We start from the raw sequence: 26,359 nt of genomic DNA, 5'->3' as shown, positions 1-26,359 counted from the left end.
GGATAGGACAAGGACTAATGAAAGTAATTGCTACAACGGTGAGTGTAATCATTATAATTTTAAAAACTAACAACGAAATCTACATGCTACTTTCAATGATATTAAGATAAATTTGATAAAAATTTTTAATTTTTTCCAGCTTCTTTTAGAAACAGAAATTGAGATCGGCCAGAATGATAGAAATCAGACTGCTCACTCTCGTTCGATTTTTCTTGCTGTATTACATAGGATGGTATACAATTTATGGGGAAATCACAGAAATGGTACGTTTAAATATGTATAGTGATTATAAAGCATCCTTTTTATTTTCCTTCATGGAAATATAAAAAAATGAAACAAGGTATTTTGTACTATGTATATAATTTTTTTAATCGGTATTTTTAAAATGTGCTTACTAACACAAAAAGAGGACAATTGACACAAAACCTTTTGAGTAAAAAAAAAACAATTAACAGCAACGAAATAGGTAAAATGAAGACCAGGCATAAAAAGACAGGCAAATGATAATCAGACTGGAATAAACTAATAAAATGAACAAATGTTGAAGCTGCAAAGCAAAAGAAAAAAAGCTTATTTTTCAGGCTCCAAATGGAATAGGATTTAGACATCTAACTAAATATTACAAGATAGTTGGACCAGTTGGTGAAGGTAAAGATGCATTTAAAGAAGAAGAAGAGAAAGAGGTGAGTCAGATTGCCGACTTGGATGTTTTGTTTTTTTAAATTTAATGAAGTTAAGTTGTGTCAAATCCCCAATACCATTGGACATCAACGCATAATTCTGTATGGATATACCTAGGCACCTGGTCCATGCTCCCACTTTTTAGTGGAGTCCGAGTTGATCATTTACTTTTGTTACTTTGTATGTATTATTTTGGTTATTTTATGTTCTTTGTCGTGTGTGTCTGTTTTCCATGTCTGGTCTTCGTCCTTAGATTACTTAGTACATTCTTTTGATTTCCACTAAAATCTTGGTTCCTTTGATTACTCTGTATATATAAAACCATACCATTATCTTATGACTGGGATTTATTATAATCTACGGTGAGATTACAAGTAAAGGCATTACTTTATTGAATGATAAAAATGTACAAAAACGAATTGAAGTACTGAACACTACACAAAAATATAGTCCAAATGTAATACCTTTTATATCATTCAATACCTCATATATAATAAGTAAATATGTTTCTAGCAATTTATCTGCCCAATAATACTCTATTATTTATGCAAATAAAATTAAGATCTAGTGCTCATATCAACTCAAAATTTGAGGGACCCCTTTTTGGTCTTGAAAGATATTTAGTAATAATCTTACATTTAGGGAATTTATTTCTTGCAGTAGTGTGTCTTGAAGGATAAAATGTGTTTAATATCTTCATTTTAAAACACTTATAAGTCAATTTTCCATCCTATCATTAATATTTTACCATTTATAAACAGGAAGTAAAGAGCAGTGATATTAACCAAGTAAAATTCAAATTGATTAAAAGTGTCCAGATTATGAAAATCTTATTTTCTTAAGCTGAAAATGGTTTTATTTAAGTATGATTGTTATGAAGGATAAATACTCTGTTAATGTACTTTCGTATGTAAATGCACATTAAATTTAAAATTGGGGGAAAAGTGAAATGGAACAAAAATTTGTACATGTGTGTGAAGTTGGATCAGTAGTATAGATTGACTGTCAGTTTATACGTATAAAAAAGACAGTTGTTAATAGTATTATTATTATGATCACAATTTTATTTAACATCATATAATCTTTGAAATTTTGTTCATGCTACAGTTTTCACAAGAATCAAAAACCGCCAATATTATTAGCACTTTGATTACTTCATATAGTTGTTACCTAAAGAAAATATATAATTTAATGGAGTTTATTATTTTGCTTTTGGTTTAAAACATACACATTGCGTCCATAATTTAAGGCGATATTTAAGACCAAAGAAGAAACAGATGACAAAGAAGGATTTGAGGTAGAACTCCAGAAAGAGGAAGATGAATTCCTTGACTACATAGAACAGAGGAAGATAGCAACGAGACATGGCAAAAATCCTGATGAAGTCAAAGAAACAAATATAGCTAGACAATTTGAAGTAGGCATATTCCCATTGCCGCATTCAACACTGTGCCCATTACAGTGCATTTAATTGGTCCTATTCCTATAATAGTCGAAAAGGGATAAATTTTATGATGGAGAGCCTACAAATGTCACATTTTGAAAAAAAATACAGTCATGACTATTAAATTATAAAAATATTAAATTGTAGCAACTAATACCTGTAAGACATCAAAGCATTCCAACAAAATAAGCGTAAGGTTTTATGACATAGGCACACCCAATTTCAATTTTGAATAGAGAAGGAAAGTCATGGTGTACTTGCCGCAGACAATATCGCTTTCTTGCCGCTGACAATATCGCTTTATACTAAATGATAGGTAGGTAACAAAATACGAACTACAACTTGGAGCGATAAAATTACTCAATATAACGTCGCAAAAAAAATCGACTATAACAGCAATTTCTCTACGAACATAATCTTTTTTTTTTTTACTTTTGAATGGCCAACGAAATAGATTTTAAAATGAACATGGACGTATTGATAGGGTATTGTTACCTTTGAGTTAGCCATATTAATTTTACAGAAAAGGAATATGATTTCTCAAAGCGAATTTCATTAAAATTATTACTACTTTGAAGTAATCGTAATATGTTATGTAATATATAAGTGTCTGTATTAATAACTCCAAATCTGAATGCTTATAGTGTACAGCTTTATGTAAATGACATTTTTTCCAGGCCGATTATAAAGTTGATAAATCAAAGAAAAGAAGACGAAAGAAAGGGACACAACGAAAAAACCGGTCAAAAAGATTTGCGGTTCAGGATCCTGACAAATACTGGGACTTGGGAATCGTTCCATACAGATTTACATCAGGCATTAAAGGTATTTCTTTATTGTATGTCATTGAAAAAACAAAACAAAACAAAGAACAGTATGTACGTTTTCGTGCATTGGAAGTGACTACTAAACTATTTTCAAATTTAAACTTAAATTACTATTATAAATAAATTGATAAAATGCATCTAATCATCATGAAATAGTATTTAATCAATAATGAGCATTAAAAAACACGCCGATTTTTAAAAATTTCAGTAAAATTAAAGAACATGCTTGTCTTTTTTTTTTTTATCAAATCATTTCACTTTTTGTAAATTTATACAAATTTCATTTTTTGTTGCTCATCTTAGTTAATAAACTATCCAAGTAAGTTCGAAATTCTCAGTACTAGATGCGTCATTTACATTGCAACACAGATGGCTAGACTTTATGCATACTTACAATGTCAAGCTATCTATGTAAATATTTTGTGGTATTTTGTTTGTTTGTTTTTTCTTAATTTGAGTGATGAGAAAGTTTCATATTTTATCTGACTGTTTATGATTTTCAGAAGAAAATATACTTGCTAAAATAAGAGCACAGAACAGGTTCCATTACTGGACATGTATACGATATGTTCCGTGGAATTCTGGGATAGGTGATAAATATGGACTAAACCACGACAACTACTTGGAGCACATTGAAAAGAATGGGTAAACCAAGATTGAGTGAAAGATAATTTTCCTTTGTATTTATGAATGCATGATCTTTATCTAAAGGTTATATTCTCCCTTTCCAATTATTGACTCACACGGGAAAAGATAATAATGATTATGAAAACAAGTACTATTTTTAAAAATAAAGATAGTCGACGCAGTAAAATTTGTTCTTTTTACTCATAAATTTCTACATTTCATTCAGGAAATAACACATGGCACGCAATTATAATTTTCGATATAGTTTTTTTTTATTTTCGAACGCAATTAAGTTATCAGTATTTGGCCAATCGGGAAACAGAATTGCGATCAGGTGACTTGCTTTTCCATGGAAGATCGTCTTTAAGGTCAAAGAGTGAAAAGCGAAACTATACCGACTGCGTCGAAAAAAACATAATATTGTAACAATATTATATAGCACACACTACTTCATATAGATGAATATTAAAATTTCTTTCATATGAATGTGTAGATTAATGACATACTAGGGAATGTTTTAATAAAAAAGTAAGTGAATATTTTTGTGCAATGTTCAATTAGGTGCTGGTCTTTTGTTGGAAACATGAGAAGTGAAGGACAAAAAATTTCCTGCTGTAAAGACGTAAGTAGTTTCTACAATATTTTTTTTATTAAAAAAAACCAGCATATTCGTTTATTATGTCAGCAATATTTTCAACTACATCAATAATCATTGAACTTCTGTTAGTGTTTATTGGTTTCTATTGTATACATAATGCCATAAGGGCACGTTGATTGACCACTTGTTTACAGATTCTAGAAACCAATTATATAGGTTTTAAAATGAAAACAAATAAAAAACATTTAAAAAAGGAAAATGCAAATTAATGACATATATTTCATTTATTATTAAGTATGAAACATTCTTGTGTGATTTTAGAATCAACAAAGGAGGACAGAATAAAGTATACATAAATAGAAAACAACAAAATATTCTTTGTAGATAATAGCCTGAATCCTTTGTTTACAGGATACTTGTGTGCACGAACTAGGCCATGCTCTTGGTCTTCATCACGAACAGAAAAGTCCCATGCACGATGATTATCTCAGAATAAATCGTAGAAATATCGAACCAGGTATACTGTACAATTGCTAAAATCTTGGATCCCTTGATTACTCCTTCAAATGAAACAGAACCGGATATGCTGTATTATTTCTTTAAATGAATCAAAATGAATGAAAACAAGTACTGTTTTAAAAAAAGATGGCCGACGCAGTAAAATTTTCTTCTTTAAATTTCTAAGTTACTACATTTCATTCAAGAAAATAACACATGGCATGCATTTACAAATTTTCGGCACATTTTTCCGAACGCCACTAAGTTATCAGTGTTTGGCCAATCGGGAAACATAATTGCGATCGGATGACTTGCGTTTCCATAGAAGTGCGTACTTAAGGTGAAAGGGTAAAAAGCGAAACTATACCGACCGCGTCGGAAAAAAGGACAATGACATAGTGAAATTGCGGGTTTTGGTTTACTATTTTTAAATGTAATGAGCGTAATGTATTAGGAAAAAAATGATGGTATACGAATTGATTAATTTCGATCCATTTTTTCTATTACCAGATAAAATTAGTGGTTTTAATGAGGTAGACCCAGAGGAATCAAGAACCTTTGGATATTTTGATATGGCCAGTACAATGTTGTACAGCAGATACGTATGTTATTTTTATCAATATAGCTTTAATGTACATTCTACCGACTCGCACTTGACAAAAAAACAGCACTCACGACTTAAGTACCACTCCAGCTGAGAATCATGCAAAATGTGATTCATAGATGAAAAGCCTGCATATTTTTTTTATTTTTGATATTTTGTTTAAATTGCCATAGAAAACGGAATTTAACATTCGGTTTTTCATATAACTCGTGTTTTTAGGAGAGATAAATTATATAGAAGCCACTGTAAATTTCAAAACTAAGGGAGACAACTCTGTAAAAGACAATATAATCTATTTGATTGTCAGTGTTGATTATCTCCGACGAGCAGACAGATTGGAATGAATAATTACACATTTCATAATAAAGATTCATAAAACAACTTAATTTCAAAAATAAAAAAAATGTGTAGCCTTTTTTGTGGTATATCACATTTTTCAAATTTTGCATGATTCTTACAAAGACAGCTATTTAACCTTAACAAAACTGATGTAATAAAAAGATTAAAGCAAGAAAGGAATACATTTTAACAGACCTATTGGCTATGTGATTGCATGTCGGCAGGATGAAGCTTTTTACAGGACTTTAATTGTGTTCTATAAGAATACACCGTTATTATCACATTGACACGTTAAAATTTTTTCACCACCTTAATCTTTTTTTTTTAAACAGTGATGCAGGTTTTTTATTAACTGCCCATATTCGTGGCTTTTTTTGAAAATCCGTTTTACTTGACTTAAAACTTAAAAACCGTAGCTATTTTGAATATTTGTTGTAAATCGAATTAATCAATCTTTGCAATTTTTTTAAAGATCCAAAATAACGCAGTTTAACTACTGTCTAATCGTCAAAAAGCGTATAAAAGTTAATTTCAAACACAATTTATTTTACTAGGCATTTTCGAACAATGGTATGCCAACTATGACTTTATATGATTCTACCATGGAATATCTACAGACCAACCCTGATCCTCATAACTTTTACATGTTCAAAGAAATAACAGACCTATACAAATGCAAAGGTAGTTACTTCAAGTTATGTAGAACCATGTGCTGCTTACATACTTTGTTCAAAACTGGGCTTTTACATAATGCAAAGCTGCACATAAAGTAATTGTCAAATTAATGAAAGGTTTATTTCCTTTTTCTTCGACTCTACGTAGACATATAAGGTCTTCTTATTTTTCTTGATTATTTACAAATACTTACACAAAGAACTACAATAAGACCTGTCTAAGCCGAACACTTTTGAAAACTAAGGTCAAACACAAACGGCGTTAATTTTGCACTGGTCGGAAATATTTAAAAATAGGAATACACTGTTGTATTTGCCAAGAACATTTGTAGTTTGAACAGGAATGTTTGGGGATTAACTTCGAAGAGATCACCGTTCACAGAATTAAATGATAGTGCGTTGTAACCTTTCATTTTTAAAGCAACGTTTGCTCAAAGTCAATATATTTTGAAAATGTTTTTTATTGTAACTTCAATTTAAGTTTTCATTCAAACCTGATTGTCGTTACAGACCTTAAATGTGGAGATTTCTCAATAGATTGTAAGAATGGTGGTTTTGTGGCATATATCAGAAATAGCTGTACGTGTAGATGTCCGAAAGGTTTAGATCCTAAAACTGGATGTACAACACTGTATAAAGGAGGTACGTCTTCATTACACTTACATAGAAACAATCATTTCTATGTTATTAGTTTTGCATTATCTTTAAACAATCCTGATTTCGGGGATTTGATACATCGCATCTACCCAAAATAACTTGAGATTAATAATGTCGCAGGTCAAAATACAAGGGCCGGGACATCGGCAAAATATTTGTATTATGGCTGCATAAAAAGTCGTCCTGGTAATTTAACTTTATTCGTCTGAAAATAAACATATACATGTTTGCCAAATACAGCGTAACCTGAAAATAATGCACAAGATCTACACATTCCATAAATGTGTATTTACGGATTATCGATGCACAAAAACTATCATTTGCCGATATTGAATGATAAACTAACATGAAATGAATGAACTATACGAATTTTAACTTTGCATAAATTTGTGAAAATGAATTACGGAAATTGAAATGAAATATTATTAAACTAAAGAATAATGATTATTGTCGAATTGAAACTATATGAATTCCAAATAGCTAAAACGTTTATCCAATTTACTTACTATCAATCTTATTAAACTTTATCTCATTGAATAATAAAGTTTCCAAATAAAATATTTTAGAAATGAAATAAATTTCTTAATCAATAAATATTCGTACCTGAACGGCGACTTGCGTCCTCCGTCGACTATTGTGGAGTGAGCAAATTTTCAATTGTTATTGATTTTATAATATTTTGTTAGTAAGACATGCAGTGCCCGTGGCGCGGGAATGTCGATACTGTATAAAGTCAAAATATAGTTCATGTCGTATTGATTAAATGTACGTCATGATGATTACAAATACATGTACGTCATGATGAATATGAATGAATGACGAATGATATGATGAGTGATTGATAACATATAAACAAAACATCCCCCTTCTAGATTATAAACAACTAATAATCTATCAAATTCAAGTACGGATCATATATGCATACGATCTACATAATAACTATATCAAATACATCCCCCCTTTACAATCTATACGGTGACATAATACTACAGACACTGTGATGTCAACCTCATATCTTGACCTACACTTAGAAATCGATGGTAGAGGAAAACTATTGACAAAACCTTACGACAAACGTGATGACTTTTCATTCAGAATTTTCAACTTTTCTTTCATCCCTTCGGCCCCTGCGTATGGATTGTTCATATCACAATGCATACGTTATGCCAGAGCTCGCCGAAACTACCCAGACTTTTTGTATTGCGCTAGAACTCTAACAAATAGGCTTATGGAACATGGTTATGTTGCTACAAGATTGAAGTCATCACAACACAAGTTTTATGGATCGTTATGGTTTATCCATCAGCACCACGAGAACTGATTTATTCAACGGGTCATAGTTTTCCTTTCCCCGTTAGTCTACCCCGGACTTGACATTTTATGAGCAACTCGGCGCATGTTTCTAGAAAAGCAGAGGACGCTTACCCTACCGGTGCACCTGGTCCATCCTCCCAGTTTTTAGTGGAGTCCGAGTTGCTCATTTACTTTTGTTACTTTGTATGTATGATTTTAGTTACTTTATGTTCTTTGTTGTGTATGTCTGTTTTCCATGTCTGGTCTTTGTCCCTGGATTACATTCTTTTGATTACTGCTATAACCTTGGTTCCCTTGATTACGCTTTGACCGAAAGTTGAGGAATAGTTATCAATGATCAATTGTTTATATCATATCTTTATTTATTCCACATGTTAATTTGATTTGTTCAAGTTAACATTAACTTTTATTTTGCAGATGAATCTCTTAAAAATATGAGCTGGCCTTCAACAGAGTTTGCGTTTATGAAACCAAAAGAGGGCTGTCCAGCAGGGTTTTCCGAGGGCAGTGTCGGAATAACTTCTAAGAAAGGAAAGATTTCTGATAAATACGACCTTGCAAGTACATACAAAGGGGATCGCTTTGAATTTCAATTTTGTTCCATGACTGCCGCATCATCGGCCAATGACAAGACTGAGTGGGAAGCCGGGCAGTATTGTATTTTATCATCAAACGGATTTTGTCCAGAAGGTGATTATATTTTATTCATGTTTTATCCTTCTTAAGCTCATAAACCCTGTTAAAATCTTTTTTATTGAAACCATAGCAACATTTCTGCTCATTTCTGCCAAGTTTTGAACTCAAGAAGACAAATTCCGGTTCCAAATACACGTCGTACCAATTAACAAAGCGTAAAAAATACATGAATGAAAATGTAAAAAAAGGCAGAGTAAAAGTTGATTCATTATAAGTACGCTCTATTTTTACAATGGTAAATGTGTGGCTCCGAGGAAACAGCCACAAGTGTCAACATTTGATCGATCTGATGACACAAAAGTATGTTCCTCATGTGCTATTTGTATTGAGAAAAGTAGTAAACCTGTTTTCTTTTAAATATCTGCTTCGGTAGTACTTTGCAGTGTTAAGGCCGGTGGTACTTTTCAGTGTTAAGGCCAGTATCAAATAGCTCATTGAAAATATTTCAGTTAAGAAATTTTGGTGGAAAAGTAAAGATGTTATGTTGATTTATACCTAAACAGGGTTCAACGAAGGTTTTATAACATTTGGTAACGTTGATGTGTCTAATGTACAAAAGCCATTACCAGATGGAAAGTTTTCTGACAACACCGTGATGTGGCATTTCTGCTGTAGAGAAGATGGAACTTGGAAAGATCCTCTATACTTACCGACAAAAGATCCGTTCACACTTTTTCCCAGAGAAAACGAATGTCAGAAAGTTCAAGGTAAAACTATAGAGAAGAAAAGTTTAGGATGCATTTTATAAGTCGTTAGGACTAAACCGTTTTGGGGAACTTTTGTCTCATGGTCATTAGCTGGTTACAATAAAAACGAGTGCTTGTTCGATCGTTATGGCAGGAAAGGCCACAAGGTACCATTAGAACAAAAAGAAAATTTAAAGATACTTGATACAGTATGTCTGTGAGGCAGTCTTTAAATTTGAGCACTTTACTTTAGCACTGCAAGCAAACGATATTTTTTTTCTTTTGAAAGAGTCTTGTATTGTGCAAAACTTTTTACTTTTGATGCTCATTCAATTATGTGTTCAATCCGTGCTTTGGTTTTGATTGCAGCTATATTTGAAAGATCAATAAGGTTCATTTTCTAATTCCCCCCTGTGGATCGTTATCCTTGTCGTGGTAGGGGGGCTTGCGTGCCTCAGTGATCCTAAGAGCTATGCCAGCTGGAGTTTTTTCTCCTGGTAGGGTTACCCATGCTGGAAAGGTCAAAGGTTAGAGGCCAGACTAAAGCGATCCGAACATCGACCGTGGGCCCGGTGTTTAAAATAAAAAGTGGGTTCACCTACTTGTTTGCCGTTAGTTGCAACCCGTGAGTTATTGGTGGGCGAGGAGGTCCTAGTGGATGAAGGTCGTATCTAGACTCCAGTCGTGACGTAACCCCCGTGTCATCGATGGCTGGATGATCGAGGATACGGCTGTATATGCCACTCGGCTCTTAGGTCATCTAAACGGGGGATCGGATGGACCCGGTTCGATCAATCGGCTGGTCACGCCATGCCCTTCATTTGTCCACCTGCTTTACTGATGGCATTTTGCTAAATCCAATGTTTCTAAGATTTTCAAAAGCTTACAAATGGCAAATGAAGAAGGCGGTGGCTCATGGGTCAATCGAGTAGTACGCTGTCTATGCGCCATTGATAGATACGCTCTGTTCGAGTATGTCGTCTCTGGAATCCCTGATGCTATCTGCTGGAAATCCGTAGAGTCCTAGCATCGCCCGTGTTGGCACTCGGTGGCGGGTGGGGAACGGAGACGATGAAACTTACTAAAACTTAACATGGCGACAAAAAACAACGGGGAGTCCAATGTTTCTTATTAAAAAAAAAAACGAAAAAGTGATGTCTGCAATTCTTCTGACGAAAGTGATAAAAACTGGCCAAGATTTATTGTAATTTCTTCAAAAGATAAAGACAAAAATGTTAATGACCTTTCTCCTTTTTTAATACAGAAAACTATCAAGGGTGTAGCTGGTGATGTTAAAGATACAAAGAAAATAAGATCAGGAATTTTAATTGAATGCCTCAGACCTGGCCAATCATCAAATTTGTTAAAATTAACCAGGATTGGTGACCTTGATATGGTTTCATCTGCACACAAGTCACTAAATCAGTCACAGGGTGTCCTTAAATACCGGGGTCGAGACCTCGACGCCTTGACTGATGAAGAGATCTGTGAGGAACTGAAATCACAAGGCGTTAAGTCAGTGAAAAGATTTACTTCTCGACGTGCAGATGCAACCACACCAATGAGAACAATCCTGTTAACATTTAGTTCCACTTCAGTGCCATCTCATGTCTACATTGGTCCATACAGGACACCTGTCAGTCTGTATATTCCTAACCCACTTCGGTGTTTTAAATGCCAGAAGTTTGGGCATGGAAAGGGCCAGTGTAGAGGAAAACTGTTTTGTTTCCGATGCTCTGAAGAAGGACACGAGGGAATCGACTGCAGAAAAGATCTGAAATGCAGAAACTGTGAGGAAGCTCACATGTCATCATCTAAAGATTGCCCTCTTTATAGGAAAGAAAAAGATATTTTAAAGATAAAAACTGAAAACAAAATTTCATATAGTGAAGCTCGCCAGAAGTGGTCCCTTTCCAACAATTTTCTTGCATCTGGCAAAACATCTTATGCTAGTGTTGCAAAGCGTGCTTGTCTGTCCTCGACAGTTGAGGTGCAGACGATCATGAGTTGGAAAGAGGATATCAATGGTCTTGCCAAACTGCCCACTGAGGTATCCACCAAAATAATGAAACCATCCAAAAAATGTTTAGAGGAAATTAAAAAGGCCAGAGCTAAGAAATCTCACCAATGTTCCCAGACTCAGTCATCCCAAAATTCCGGATCATCTTCAAAATCATCTCCATCATCACAACAGTCATCGTCTTCCAAATCTCAACAGAAGAATGTCCAACCCCCCAAAAAGTTGGGGAATTTCCGTGTGGAGGACTTGGAGAAATCCAAGTCTAGGCGACAGATTGTGTCGCCTGTGGTGTCGGACTCGGATTCCGAATCTGACATGGAAACAACAGATCATGGACTTTGTCCAGGTGAAAACTGGCTGGGTCCCGACCTTGATCAGATTGACCAAACAGATCATGTTGCCAAGAAAAAATACAAGGAGCAGCGCGCTCAGTCAATTCGAATTGACCTTAATGGTGGCACTCGTACTAGAAGGTCATCGAGTCGTGGTCGCGGATCCAAGTCAGAGAAAATATCCCCCATTCGTCACCCATAAAAATGGCCAAATTACTTCAATGGAATTGTCGAGGTTTAAAGGCTAATATTTTGGAATTAACTCTTCTTGTTCAGTCTATTTTACCAGTTGCATTATGTCTCCAGGAGACTCATTTAAAAGAAACGGATCAAATTTCCGTAAAAGGATATACAATGTATAGTACATTTGCTGAGGCAAATGAACGAGCTGCTGGTGGATCTACCATTTTTATTAGGGACAGAGTAATACATAGTTCAGTTCCTTTAACTATCGATCTACAAGCAGTGGCCGTTCGGTTATCCCTTGATAAAACCATAACCGTTTGTTCCATTTACATTCCCCCAAATTCAATTTTGTGCAGAAATAAATTAGTTGATTTGGGTAAGCAGTTGCCCAAACCATTTATTATTTTGGGTGACTTTAATGCTCATAATCCTTTATGGGGAAGTAATCATACGAATGATAAAGGTAAAAAAGTTGAGGAGCTCCTTCAGCAAGAAGATTTGTGCATATTTAATGACGGATTTTCAACGTTCATTCATTCAGGCAATGGATCGTATTCTTCTATTGATTTAAGCATTTGTGATCCTCTCGTACTTTCAGAGTTTACATGGCGAGTTCATGATGACTTGTGCGGGAGTGATCATTTTCCAATTAATTTGGAGCATTTATCCTCCAAAACGGAGGAACGTCAACCTCGTTTTAAACTTGAGAAAGCAGATTGGGCTTCATTTGAAGCCCACTGTCTTGAAGAATTACGATTAGAAACGATGAAGGATGTTGAAGATCCCATTTTATTATTTAATGAAAGACTGACATCAATTGCTAATAAAACAATACCTAAAACCTCGACAAATCCAAAAAGGCCTAGTAAACCATGGTTTACTGATGGGTGCGACAAAGCGATCGAAGAACGCAACAAGGCCCATCGCTGGTTTGACAAAAATCCTAGACCAGCAAATCTGTCAAACTTCCGAATATTTCAAGCAAAAGCTCGACGTACATGTAAACAAGCCAGACGAACCTCTTGGAAAAATTTTGTTTCTAGTATTAAATCTCACACTCCCCTCAATAAAGTATGGAATTTTATTAGAAAAGTAAAAGGAAAAAATTCGAATTCTTCAGTGAAACACCTTAAAGTTGGTAATACCACTCTTACCACCGAAAAAGATATCGCCAATAAGCTAGCTGAAACATTCGCTAAACATTCATCCTCAACTAACTACAAACCGGATTTTCAAAAAATTAAATCATCTGCAGAAAAGACAAAATTAAACTTCAAGTCAAATAATGCTGAATCCTACAACTCTCAATTTTCTATAGAGGAACTAAAATCGTCACTGGCTAAAGCCCACGATACAGCTAGTGGGCTAGATAATATTCACTATCAACTTTTGAAACATCTTCCTGATCCATCTCTACATACACTTCTTGCGTTAATGAACGAGATATGGACTTCTGGTAACGTTCCGTCCATCTGGAAAACGGCTTCAGTTGTCCCTATTCCAAAACCAGGAAAGGATCATACGGATCCTTCAAATTATCGCCCGATCGCATTGACAAGCTGCGTCTGCAAGACAATGGAACGAATGGTCAATGATCGCCTTGTGTGGTTCCTTGAGAAGCACAACTTACTCACTAATATTCAGTGTGGTTTTAGGCAAGGCAGAAGTACTCTTGACCATTTAGTCCGGTTTGAAACGCTCATCAGAAATGCATTTGCTAAAAATGAACATGTTGTGTCGGTCTTTTTCGATTTAGAAAAAGCCTATGACACGACGTGGAAATATGGTATTTTAAAAGATATATTTGATATGGGGTTGAAAGGAAGACTTCCTCTGTTCTTGTTTAATTTTTTTGTCAGATCGTCATTTTAATGTGAGGGTAAATTCGACTTTTTCTGAGGAGAAGGAACAGGAAATGGGTGTTCCTCAGGGAAGTATTCTTTCTGTCACTCTCTTCAGTATTAAAATTAATAGTTTAGCCCAAGTTTTGAAGGACAATATTGACGGTTCCTTGTATGTAGACGACTTTTTGATCTGCTACAGGGGACAAAATATGAGTAATATTGAAAGGCAGTTACAACTTTGCCTCAAAAGAATTGAGAAATGGGCTTTGGAGAATGGGTTTAAGTTTTCTACATCTAAAACTGTTGGTATGCACTTTTGTCGAAAGCGAAAGCTGCATCCGGACCCAGATCTCTTTCTTTATGGTAATAAAATCAAAACAGTAGAAGAAACAAAATTCCTTGGATTACTTTTTGATAGTAAACTTTCTTTTCTTCCCCATATCAAATTATTAAATCTTAAGGCACTAGATATTTTAAAAATGGTGTCCAGTACCGATTGGGGTGCTGATACCTCAATTTTATTAAATTTATATAAATCTTTGGTTAGGTCTAAACTTGATTATGGATCTATTGTTTATGGTTCCGCCAAAAAATCTTACCTTAAAATTTTAGACGCTGTTCACCACCAGGGGTTGCGACTTTGCCTTGGTGCATTCAGAACCTCTCCTATTGAGAGCCTTTATGCCGAGGCAAATGAACCATCCCTTGGAGACAGACGTTTGAAATTAGGTCTTCAATATGTAAGTAAACTTATGGCCTACCCAGATAGCCCTGCCTACGACTGTGTCATTAATCCTATTTATGTCGACATTTATCGAAAACATGAAAGCAAAACCCCTCCTTTTGGAATTCGAATAAAACCTCATTTGGAAGCAATTCATCTGGAGACCAATGCAGTGACACCTGTTGTTACTTCGAAATACCCTCCATGGGAGCTTCCACATCCTTCTTTCATTTTTGATCTGCGTGAATATAAAAAGTCCGATACCAATCCTTTATTTTTACAACAAAAATTTTCTGAAATTAAAGCAAATTATCCGGATTTTTCGACGGTGTATACAGACGGCTCAAAAGATGGCGATAGCGTTGCATGTGCTGCTGTCCATGGTGACAGAACTGTAACTGAACGGTTGCCATCGAGCGCTTCCATATTCACAGCTGAAGCTCGAGCCATTTTGTTAGCACTTAAATTGATTACTCAATCTAATCTGTCACAGTTTATTATTTGTTCTGACTCTTTGAGCTGTCTTTTGGCAATTAAGAATCACAAACTGAAAAACACTCTTATTTTACAAATTTTGTATTTTATTCATCGACTTCGGGAATTTGATAAAGAGATTGTTTTTCTCTGGGTACCCAGTCATGTTGGTATTCAGGGGAATTCAGTTGTAGACAGGGTTGCCAAAAAGGCATTAAATGAAATAATAAAGGACGTTAGTTTGCCATACACCGATTTTAAACGTTTAATAAGGAAATATATTTTAAAGATGTGGCAGGACCGTTGGGACGGTCTTGAACACAACAAAACTCAATTCCATAAAACCCGATCTAGGCGTTCATCAATCCGGGTCGGGCAATCGCAAAGAGCATGTGGTCATGACTAGATGCCGCATTGGACATTCTAGATTTACACATGGCCATTTGCTTGTTGGTGATCCTCCACCTGAGTGTATCCCATGTGATTGCCCTTTCTCTATCAAACATGTTCTTCTAGATTGTGTGGATTTTGCCAACACCAGCCAAAATTATTTTGACTGCGCCAATATGTTTGATTTGTTCAAGACCGTTTCATCTGAAAACATCATCGATTTCTTGCGGGACATCGGTTTATTTAATAAAATCTAAATTGGATACCTTCCTTAGTTTTTCAATATTTTAAATGTTTTATCGAATTTATGTTTCTATATGTATTTTATGTCTTAGGTTCACCTTTTATGCACCTTTTTATATGTAAATAGCTGCTTGTTTTAATTTCATTATTTTATGAAGAGACTTTGATCTTAATTTTAATATTTTCCTTGCATTAAATGTTCTTGCCGTGATATGGCCCTGGTCGCCGAAACGGCAATAAACAACAACAATCAATCAATCAATCATTTTCTAATTAATAAATAAAACCATGCAAATAAATAACTATTTAAAATATGCATATGCAACACTTTGCTCTTTTTTTTTAGACATGAAGGTGGAAAAGCAGTGGTTTATGGTAGGAAATACTAATGGGGCAAAAACAGCTGGAATTGCACCAAACGCCAAAATTGTCAGGAAGTCATTTCTGTACATAAATGTCTGCTACTACTGGCCTATAAACTATGGTAAAAGCAGACTCCTATTGTGTCATTTTTATACTCTAATATATAATAACAAATAAATGCATAATTAAAAACACTTCAAAATGTGAACTTCTGACAGGCACCCTAGAGTATGCCTCATAATACAGAACGGAAAGATAAAAACAGGCAATGGTGTTCAATATCATTTGACGTTATAATATAGCACAAAAATACCATAAAATTCATAAAATTGGTAACTCCCATTTTCAGTCTTATGCCAACCAGCATAGTTCTTGCTATGCTGGAAACGTCAGTTTTCTAATAAAAGAGACATTGGTTAATATCAAAAGTCATAAAATTCCGAAGTTCTGTTTCAGACTGTGGTGGAATCATTGAAATTTCAGAGAAGAAACCATTAGCCGTTATAAAATCCCCCAACTTTCCACAGAATTACAATATGAAACAAGAATGTACTTGGACTATTTTGGTAGGTCTATATTCGTTAATTATCCAATATCATATGTTGTTTATACTTTTATATTTCTGTAGTTAATCAACAATCTACACGTTCGAAGTGACATACTAATGACGAAAAATTCGAAAATAAATGATTTATGAAATAATCATATAAAAACATGATACAAGCATTGAAGTTCCTATTATTTTCTGAACTATACTCTCTATGTTTTTTTAGAGTCCAGAGCATTCAAAGGTAAAACTTGACTTCGAAAGTTTCAACATAGAGTCTGCCTTAGACGATGAAACTTCTTATCCCACCTGTGAAGACTCCTTAGAAATACGTTATACCTTGCCTGGGCAGCCAGGTGTTAAGTAATGTTTTAAATAGCCTTTAAATCTGAGGGGTTTCAATTATAACAAGAGTTTCTCATTTATAGTTAAAAAAACTTTCTTTCTCCGGAAAATCTTTTTGCCGTAGATAATGTGTATAGAATATTTTGTTAACCTACATGAAATGAAGGTTGTGTGGTACAGTTAACTCTCATTCAGTGATGATTCTTTTAAGTTTTTGAGAAAACAAAAATTACACTACTCTTAATCATTCCTTTAATATTAATCGTCTTTAAAATAGCATTAAAATCCTCTGCAGAAAATAAAACACTTGGACCTTGTATAATATACTAAAAAATACGATATAAATACAATAAAGTCTGAATCTTCTTTTTTGTTTATTTCCTTTTGGTTTTAAGTTAAGTTAAAGTATTATCATTTTAAGACTATCACAACGTTCATTGACAGACTTTGTTTCGACGTAGTGTGCCTAATATTTGTAATTATGATATTAATAATGACCTTAATTTAACTACATGCCACAATGAGCTAAAAAAACCGGTTTTCAGATGTCATGTTTGAAATTTCGATGTATCTGTGTCTATTCTATTAAATATTAGCATTTACAAACTTCACCATTTTTTAATTTTTTTCAGTTATTGCGGTCGAAAGTTTAAGGAAACAGTTGTTTCGGAAGTGAATTATTTAGGTCTGACATTATTTTCTGGCTTAACAGAAACACGAGAAGGTTTTAAAGCGTTAGCAAAATTGATCTCGGGTAAGTAAGAGGGAGTATTTGAAATTATATATTTTTATTGTATTTACTATGTGTACGACTTGACTGTAGGTTTTCACTGTGGTATGACACTTTCATTCAAGGATGTATCTTAATACAAGTAAACTTAATTCTTCAAATAGCTAGGAACCCTTAGTATTAAGTACATTTGTGAGATACATTTCATATAAAATTAAATATCTACAGTTAGACAGGAATCTTAACAATAAAATCAAAAATGAAAACTAAATAGAAATAGAGAGACAAAAACAATGAAAAACAAATAAGAATAAGAAAACACACAGAAACTAATGAGCAACTAATACATGTTTAATATTTGAAAAAATAAGAAGTAACGTAATTTTAAAAGGCTAAAAAGTCGTCGACGTAAATTGTTTTTTTTTTTTGCCATAATATGAATTAGAAAATATTAATAAATCACGTATCCCCCATTTCTTAATATTTGTTACTTGATAGTTTGAGTAAAACCACCAAGGAGTCCTTGTTTTGGACAAGGAACAGGATATTCTTTAATAATCCGCTGACAAAAACGTCAACAAGGGAACAGACAATTCCCTATAAATAATACAAATGAATTAAAAGCATTGACGAAGAAACTTAAAATATAGCAACTCAGAAAAGAGGCACTCGGTACAATAAAACTAAAACAAATTGAAATCTAACTTATACTTCAATTTCGTGAAGTAAAACTCATCTGCAAGTGTACAGATTTTCAAACGTAGTTCTCTGGATTACGTATTTTTCATTAAATTATTTGAACAAGGCCCATGAATTTGATGTAAAAATATCCATTTATTCAAATTACTTGCATATGTTTTAAGACAATGACATGTGCTATACCAAGAGAGGAGAAGATTATCGAGGCACAGTAAATGTCACTAGACTATTTGAACCATGTTTGCCATGGGCAAAAGTACAACACTGTCCTCACCACGCATTCCAACAAAGGTGATTTTGTTTTAAAATTTCGTTTATAGAGTAATCAAGGGAACCAAGGTTCCAGGGACAAAGTCCAGACATGGAAAACAGACATACCCAACAAAGAACATAACGTAACTAAAATCATACATACAAAGTAACAAAAGCAAATGAGCAACTCGGACTCCACTAAAAACTGGAAGTACGGACCGGATGCACCGGTAGTGCAAGCGTCTCTGCTTTTCTAGGAACACCCGCCGAGTTGCTCATAAAAAGTCCAGAGTAGACGAAACAGTTTAAAATTCCGTCTATACAACGAAATGATTTCTTGCAGTTATCTCAACTATTAACTACATATAGAAATATTTTTATTGATCCACAAAACGATCGCCTTTCATCGTTAGATATTTCAAATTTGTTTATGGAGAAAATAAGGCTGTAGAGCAGGTCAAGTGAAAATGTATGTTTTATCTGCATACTATTCATTGGTGAAATATAATATTTTTCTTATCGTTAATTTAAAAGAAATTTGTGTACTTCAGTGACTTAGATGATGATTTAGCAGACAACTACTGTAGAAATCCTGGTAGTGGTACAAAACCTTGGTGTTATACACATTACGAAGATTGTAACAGAAATTATTGTGATCCATGTGGCTTAGGTATTTCATAAGATTTAAAAACCTCATTTTTCTGGGAATTTGTTTCTCTGATCATTATCTTATTGCGAAACGAGAATATTTGTAAATTACAATCTACCGATTTGTTTTTGTTTTGGTTTATCATTATTTATAATATAATGAATTCATGTTGTTTTAGTTCTTGTTGTTGAATGCACGCTTCTGTTAGTATCATTTATGTGTTTCTTTTATGTAAACAGTCTTCAAGTTATCAAAATTCAAACACATATAAACAGTGCTTACCACTCTGTTTATGCATGTATTACAGGTTCCCGTTAAAGTACAAAATATTTTTCATTCATTTCTTGTCGACAACATATTTGTCCAGTGTGGTGGACGTGTTTTTCAACAAACGGTCGGCATTCCAAAGGAATCAAATTGTGCGTCTTTACTTGCCGACATATTCCTTCACTCTTATGAGGCTGACTTTATAGCTGATCTGATCCGAAAGAAAGAATATCGTTTAGCTAGAGCCTTTAATATCAGTTTCCGCTATATAGATGATGTATTATCTTTAAACAATCCTAATTTCGGTGATTTGATACACCGCATCTACCCAAAAGAACTTGAGATAAAGGATACTACAGACACTGTGAAGTCAACCTCATATCTTGACCTACACTTAGAAATCGATGGTAAAGGAAAACTATTGACCAAACTTTACGAATGACTTTTCATTCAACTTTCCTTTCATCTGTGGCAACATCCCTTCAGCACCTGCGTATGGAGTGTTGGTTCCCTTGATTACTTTTTCATATCGCAACTCATACGTTATGCCGGAGCTTGCCGAAACTACGCAGACTTTTTGTATCGCGCTAGAACTTTAACAAATACGCTTCTGGAACAGATGACGCTTACCCTACCGGTACACCTGGTCCTTGCTCCCAGTTTTTAGTGGAGTCCGAGTTGCTCATTTGCTTTTGTTACTTTGCATGTATGATTTTAGTTACTTTATGTTCTATGTTGTGTATGTCTGTTTTCCATGTCTGATCTTTGTCCCTGGATTACATTCTTTTGATTACCCTATAAACTTGGTTCCCTTGATTACTCTTGTCAAATCGAAATCAGATATCCTGCGATAAATATGTCGTAGGGTCATGAATTTATTGATTAGCTTTTTTATGACTTGCATGCATATGATCACACATGAGAGGAATGTCGTCATCGAACATTTTGGTCTTAATGGATTCATATTATTTATTTGTTATACAGAAAGTTGTCACGATTTTTTGGATGACTGTGACATCTTAATAGCAGAAGATTCCTCATTTTGCCAATTCAATAAAGAAGCACATAGAATATGTCGCCAGTCTTGTGGTTTCTGTTCCAAGGAAGCAGCCACCCCAGGTATGAGTGCATCGCTTAATCAACGTAAAGTGCCACTTGATACATCAATGTTTTTTTACTAGTAGTATATTAAGTAAGTCCGTTTTGCATAGAAAAGATTAACCTGTTTCTCCTGTTCAAACTAGACTTTACCCATATAATGCATTGCTCATTGTACCTGTTCCAAGCTCTCAGTTTTTAGTAGAGTCCGAGTTTTACTTTTGTTGCTTTGTACGTATTAATATGGTTATTTATGTTATTTGTTGTGTGTGTCTGTTTTCCTTGTCTGGTCTTTGTCTCTAGATTACATTTTTTTTATTTCCATTCCCGTGATTACTCTTTCATTGCTATATTACAATATATTTTTTTTCGAATTTCCCTCAAAATGAACGGTAAATATTCATTCATTATAAATAAATTGGTGTTTTGACTGAAAAAAAAAGAATGATTAATTTCTTTATCACTTAGTCAATATTTACAAAAACTACTAAAACTGTCAAGCTGCGTAGAACTGTTGGGTACTGGGGCGAGTGTTGCGCAATTCATACCCAAAATAAGGTGATGAGATAAGCCAGACTTTTCAGAATTGCAGTTGTTTTGATTTACATACCGATTCATTAAACTTTAAGGAACCTTCATTATTTCAATATTTGTGGTTATTTTTTTTTAAGTAAATGAACATTTTTCGCCAATGAGCGTATGTAGGTTTTTGTTCTTTAAGCAGGGTTTTCTCAAAAATGATCACAGTAACATATTGTTGTTTTACTCTTTTGAAGTTTCCACAAGAATGATCACAGTAACATATTGTTGTTTTACTCTTTTGAAGTTTCCACAAGAATGATCACAGTAACATGTTGTTGTTTTCCTCTTTTGAAGTTTCCAGAGTGAAATGTCCACCACCTCCATCATTAGACGACGCCGACGTCATTGGCAGGTCAACAAAGCGCAAGAAGAGACGATACAATGTCGGTGATACAGTCACGCTACAATGCAAAAATGGGAAAGAAAAGGAGACACGTGTTTGCCTCTCAGATGGCAGCTGGTCTGGAGGAAATTTCGTTTGTGGAAGTATGACAAAGATTTAGCCAGTAATAACATTGTAGAAAATCAAGTTTTGTTTTGATGTTCCTTTTATTTAATTATGTTTCCCCAACGAATTTGGGGCACATATTTTACTTCTGTTTTAAACTTCTTTCTTTCCACCTCCGTCTTGTCCATGGAAACAATCTGAAACGGCTGAATAGATTTTAACAAACTTTGCACAAAAAAGCGATATTATGGGAGCAGGGGGGGGGGGGGCATTCTGTTACACTTTGCGTAACAGTTACATCTAGTTAATGATTTGTATTTTTTGTTTTGTGTTATCATACTGCATACCCAATCTGGGTTAGGTTTCATTGATCGTGTAATTCCTCATTGATACTGTTTTAGTAGGTCATATTTAATTACATCTTTGATATTTCTACATTCTAGGATGCCCAAACGGATGGATCCCATTTATGAACCAATGTTACAAATGGTTTGGATCGTACGAGAACATGCAGGATTCTCGTGATATTTGTAACCAGCATTCCTCTGTCATGTCTTCTGCAAAAGATTCAGATGAGTTTCATTTCTTACTTAAACTCAGGTTTGTTTCGATTTCATTCACATACATTTGAATTGGTTCATAATTATTGAGAATTTGTTTAAGGTATAATGTTATAAAATTTGTACAAATTCGTTAAAATGAGAAAATAATCTTTTTGTCTTTGTTGGACAATATCATATACCTTATGGACTATTTTCAACAGTTCACTTCCGCTGCTTTTGAGATGGACATATCGACGAGTTTTACAATGAAAAGATATCCAGACAAGTTTTATCATTTTTTTCACTATTTCCAGGAGGGATGCTCGGTCTTTTTGGCTTGGGTTAAAATACGATGAACATGTCGGAGATAATATCTGGTTAGAAGACGGTACAAAGGTCACTTATAACAAGTTTGCTTCAGGTAGTGAGACTAATGCATAATTTGTAATTTTATCGTAATTTGAGATATTTTTTTGCCCGAACAAAAGAATTGAACCATGCTTGATACAATACACGAGTTCATCAACCAAGGTCTAAACGACATAAAAACCCATACAAGACAGTACGTACCCATGTTTAAATTCCACCTAAACATTCTTCAAATCATATATGCTGTTTCTGTAAAATGTTAAGGAGATGTCCGTTAATATAAATTTTGCGTCATTTTGTGCCACAACTTTACTTTTTACCAACTGATGCTCAGTTACGCCATATTTGCGTCATGGATTAATTATTCAATTGAGCCTTTGTTTCTTATGTTCTTAGTATTATGGTCCTACTTTCATTGTTAGTCTGGTTTGTATGTTCCAGGGATTACTGGGTGCTGTGGTATACTATTCTTAAATGTGAAATAAATGTGCCACTAACAATACTTATATATATATATATATATATATATATATATATATATATATATATATATATATATATATATATATATATATATATATATATATATGTGTGTGTGTGTGTGTGTGTGTGTGTGTGTGTGTGTGTGTGTGAAATTAGCACAAAGTCTTTCTTTCTGCTCAAGGTATTGTTATTGTTTATTATAGGTCATAGCAGAGGTTGTGCCTTCGTGAATAAAGATAACGAGTGGAGAGGAATCGGTTGTGATCAATTGGAATATATGGCAGTAATATGTAAAATGAAACCTACCGGTGAGTAGTCTAGTAGTATATTTACTATTACTGTTCACTAGCTGACCATCAAGACTATCAATGCAAATGATATGAATTTGATGTTATTTTATTTCAAGTTCAGCATCATAATTTAAAGTAAAAATTAAAATAATAGTATTGATTAATATTGTTTGCTATGTACATACACGTAGAAAATGTGATTTATTTGTAAGTTGAAAGGTAAATACATTGTAGGCCTTTTTTATCATTAGAATATATATATTTAACTAAACACAATATGTTAACAGATCGAAAAGTCTGCAGAGATGCTCGTGAGGACTGTATGGAGTTTATAAGGAAGGAGCCAGGTGCTTGTAAAACATTCCACGAATTTGCTTGGCATGTGTGTCCGAAATCTTGCAACCAATGCAAAGATGGGTCAGGTATATTTCCTTTTATATAAAATAAGTGTGCAAAGATATAAAGATTTTTTTTAAATATTCTCTTTTACCTAAGTTAATGCATAAAATATATCTCTAATCTTTATAGTTAAGTTTTCATTTAAATATATCCGATGTTTCAAACCCAACTTGGCTGAACAGATTATTCAAATCGAGATAACGACCACTGTATTTATGACGTAGAATAGAAATTATTCTATCGAGAAAGCTAAGCAAAATACTTTGGTCACGTGTGATGAATGGAACAAACAACACTACGACTTCTTGTTTATAATGTCAAGTTATGAAACTTGGAAAATGAATTGCATTGTAAAATGATAGCCTGTTTCAATGAAATAAACGCATATTCTACGAATGCCAATCGGTACATGGCCTATCGAAGTATGTAAAAAAGAGATGAAAGAAAGTTTCAATTTGTAAAGGTCAGTTGAAAATTTCCTTACTGCATTAAAATAGGAGACACAGGTTGAAAATTGATCAGTAAAGACAAGTTTTCTGAATAGTCTATCCAAGCACGCGTTATCAGCTTAAAGCGAACATACAAAAAGATGTATTGCATTATTTTATTGTCTTGATTGGTAGGTAATTTTAAGTTGGACATGATACTGGTAAACAGTGTAATTAAGAAAATGTATGAAGAATACAAACAAACAAATCATATATATTGCAAATTTCGATAGGCTGAACACGTGTTTCAAGGAGTAACCTCTCATCAGCAGCGTTTAACTCAAATGTATAGATATCAGCAGTAGTGCAAAGTTCAACAGCTGAGACAAATTCGTCAAAACTATTTTATTAAAATGCTATAAAACATCAATGTTCCTACAAATTTTGTTTTTCTTTATTTAAGTTCATGAATGTTTACTTCCTCCAACACCAGAAAATGCTGAATTAGTATATCAAGTAGATAGTTTATTACCGGGGACAATGATTGAATATAAGTGCAAAAAGGGATTTTCCCTGCTGAAAGGAGACTTGCGTAGAGCATGTTTATTAAACAATGATCTGACGGGCAGTGAGCCTGTTTGCCTTCGTAAGTATTGAACTATATATAATTGCCAAAAACAAAAGTACAAGAGTTCTTTGGTCATACGATCTTAGTCAATTAGATATTAAATGATTAAAAGACAAAGTACTCGGAAAACAAAAAGATAATCTAAATTGTTTTGCTTTGTGCTGATGTATTATTTAAACCAGGGAGCAGTTCCTGTTTGTAAGACAGAAATTTTCATTTTTATCATTTTGATAAAATGTTAATATAGAGCATCTATCAAATCTACCAACAGAAAATGACTTGATACCTTCATCAAATAACGACATTGAACTTCGACAGAGGTCACTTGATGGTAACGGTGGTACAGCTTACACTGCTGATAATGAGGCTTTTAGAATATCAAGATCCGGTAAATTGGTGACTTGGGAATTTTACAGTATATATGATGGCGAGGTTGCTTTACAGGTGTGGAGAAAGACTAGTAATGATAAAAGGTAGGTAGAGGAAACAAGAACTATCTTTAAAAAAGATAACCGACGCAGTAAAATTGTGTTCTCTTTACTTATAAGTTTGTATATTTCATTCAAGAAAATAACATATGACACGCAATTTCAATTTTCGATACAGTTTTTTTTTCAAATGCCACTGAATAATTGGTACTTGACCAATCGGGAAACAGAATTGCGATCAGGTGACTTGCGTTTCCACAGAAGAGCGTCCTTAAGGTCAAAGGGTAAAAAGCGAAGCTCTACCGACTGCGTTGGAAAAATACTAATAATATATACCTGATCTTGTTTTTTGTACTTACATTTATATCTATCCCTGGTAATCTTTTTTTAACATGAATCTGACATTTAGTTAAGATTATATTCTAAAGGAAAGAGATGTTTTCTATCAATAGAATTGCACGTATCAACGTATCGTTTCTTTATTCTTTTCATTTTAGGTACAAATTAATAGGTCAAAATGTGATCCAAAATAGCGGCAGTCACCGTAGTAGGAAAATAGAAGTACCAGCTAAGAATCAGATAAAGGTACAAAATGGTGATATGATAGGATTCTTTCTTCCAAAGGAGAACCAAGGAGGGCTGACCTTCGATAAATGTATCGCAGAATACACGTTTGGGGATTTTGGAAATCAAAAATATGTTAAAGCCAGAATTAAAGTGTCTTCAGACTGGAAGATCGGTAATGTGTATGACGTTGACGATGACAAAGGAAAAGAGTGCAAAGTTATATCCTTACGCGCTTATGTGTTGTGATGAATAGGTCCATCTGAGAAAATAAAAAAAAACAAATCACAGAAACAAAACATCTGTATAACTAGTTTTCATATCTGCTATTATAATAAAATATTGTATCATTCAGACGTTTTACTCTACAAGGAATACTGTGATTAGTAC

The 26,359-nt window shown here is 33.9% G+C and overlaps 1 protein-coding gene across 1 annotated transcript; it reads left to right on the top strand.

Moving 5' to 3' along the window:
- The first annotated feature begins 173 nt into the window (after positions 1-173).
- On the top strand, positions 174-26,359 carry LOC148629405 (uncharacterized). The gene is made up of 27 exons (XM_088575079.1): positions 174-263; positions 582-683; positions 1,931-2,098; positions 2,803-2,950; positions 3,456-3,597; positions 4,141-4,201; positions 4,589-4,694; positions 5,186-5,277; positions 6,173-6,299; positions 6,803-6,934; positions 8,681-8,953; positions 9,463-9,666; positions 16,205-16,342; positions 16,678-16,787; positions 16,995-17,131; positions 17,746-17,867; positions 18,707-18,833; positions 19,346-19,464; positions 20,695-20,829; positions 21,685-21,876; positions 22,282-22,438; positions 22,695-22,801; positions 23,436-23,540; positions 23,810-23,944; positions 24,813-24,995; positions 25,249-25,450; positions 25,903-26,359. Exons 1-27 carry the CDS (start codon positions 174-176, stop codon positions 26,216-26,218), a joined length of 3,930 nt encoding a protein of 1,309 aa, XP_088431205.1. The 3' UTR covers positions 26,219-26,359.

Source organism: Perna viridis, chromosome 1 (genome assembly GCF_037379345.1).
Source record: "Perna viridis isolate PV_CMFRI_1.1 ecotype Kerala chromosome 1, ASM3737934v1, whole genome shotgun sequence".
NCBI lineage: Eukaryota > Metazoa > Mollusca > Bivalvia > Mytilida > Mytilidae > Perna > Perna viridis.
The sequence above is the reverse complement of the archived record's forward strand: the minus strand, read 5'-3'. Positions and strand labels throughout refer to the sequence as shown.

What these genes read in the sequence shown, in the direction of transcription:
- LOC148629405 (XM_088575079.1), top strand. Translation starts at nt 174, where the DNA reads ATGATAGAAATCAGACTGCTCACTCTCGTTCGATTTTTCTTGCTGTAT. An exon ending in ATTTACATCAGGCATTAAAG is followed by an intron (nt 2,951 to 3,455) that starts GTATTTCTTTAT and finishes TATGATTTTCAG; the next exon opens with AAGAAAATATACTTGCTAAA. An exon ending in CAAGGAAGCAGCCACCCCAG is followed by an intron (nt 20,830 to 21,684) that starts GTATGAGTGCAT and finishes CCTCTTTTGAAG; the next exon opens with TTTCCAGAGTGAAATGTCCA.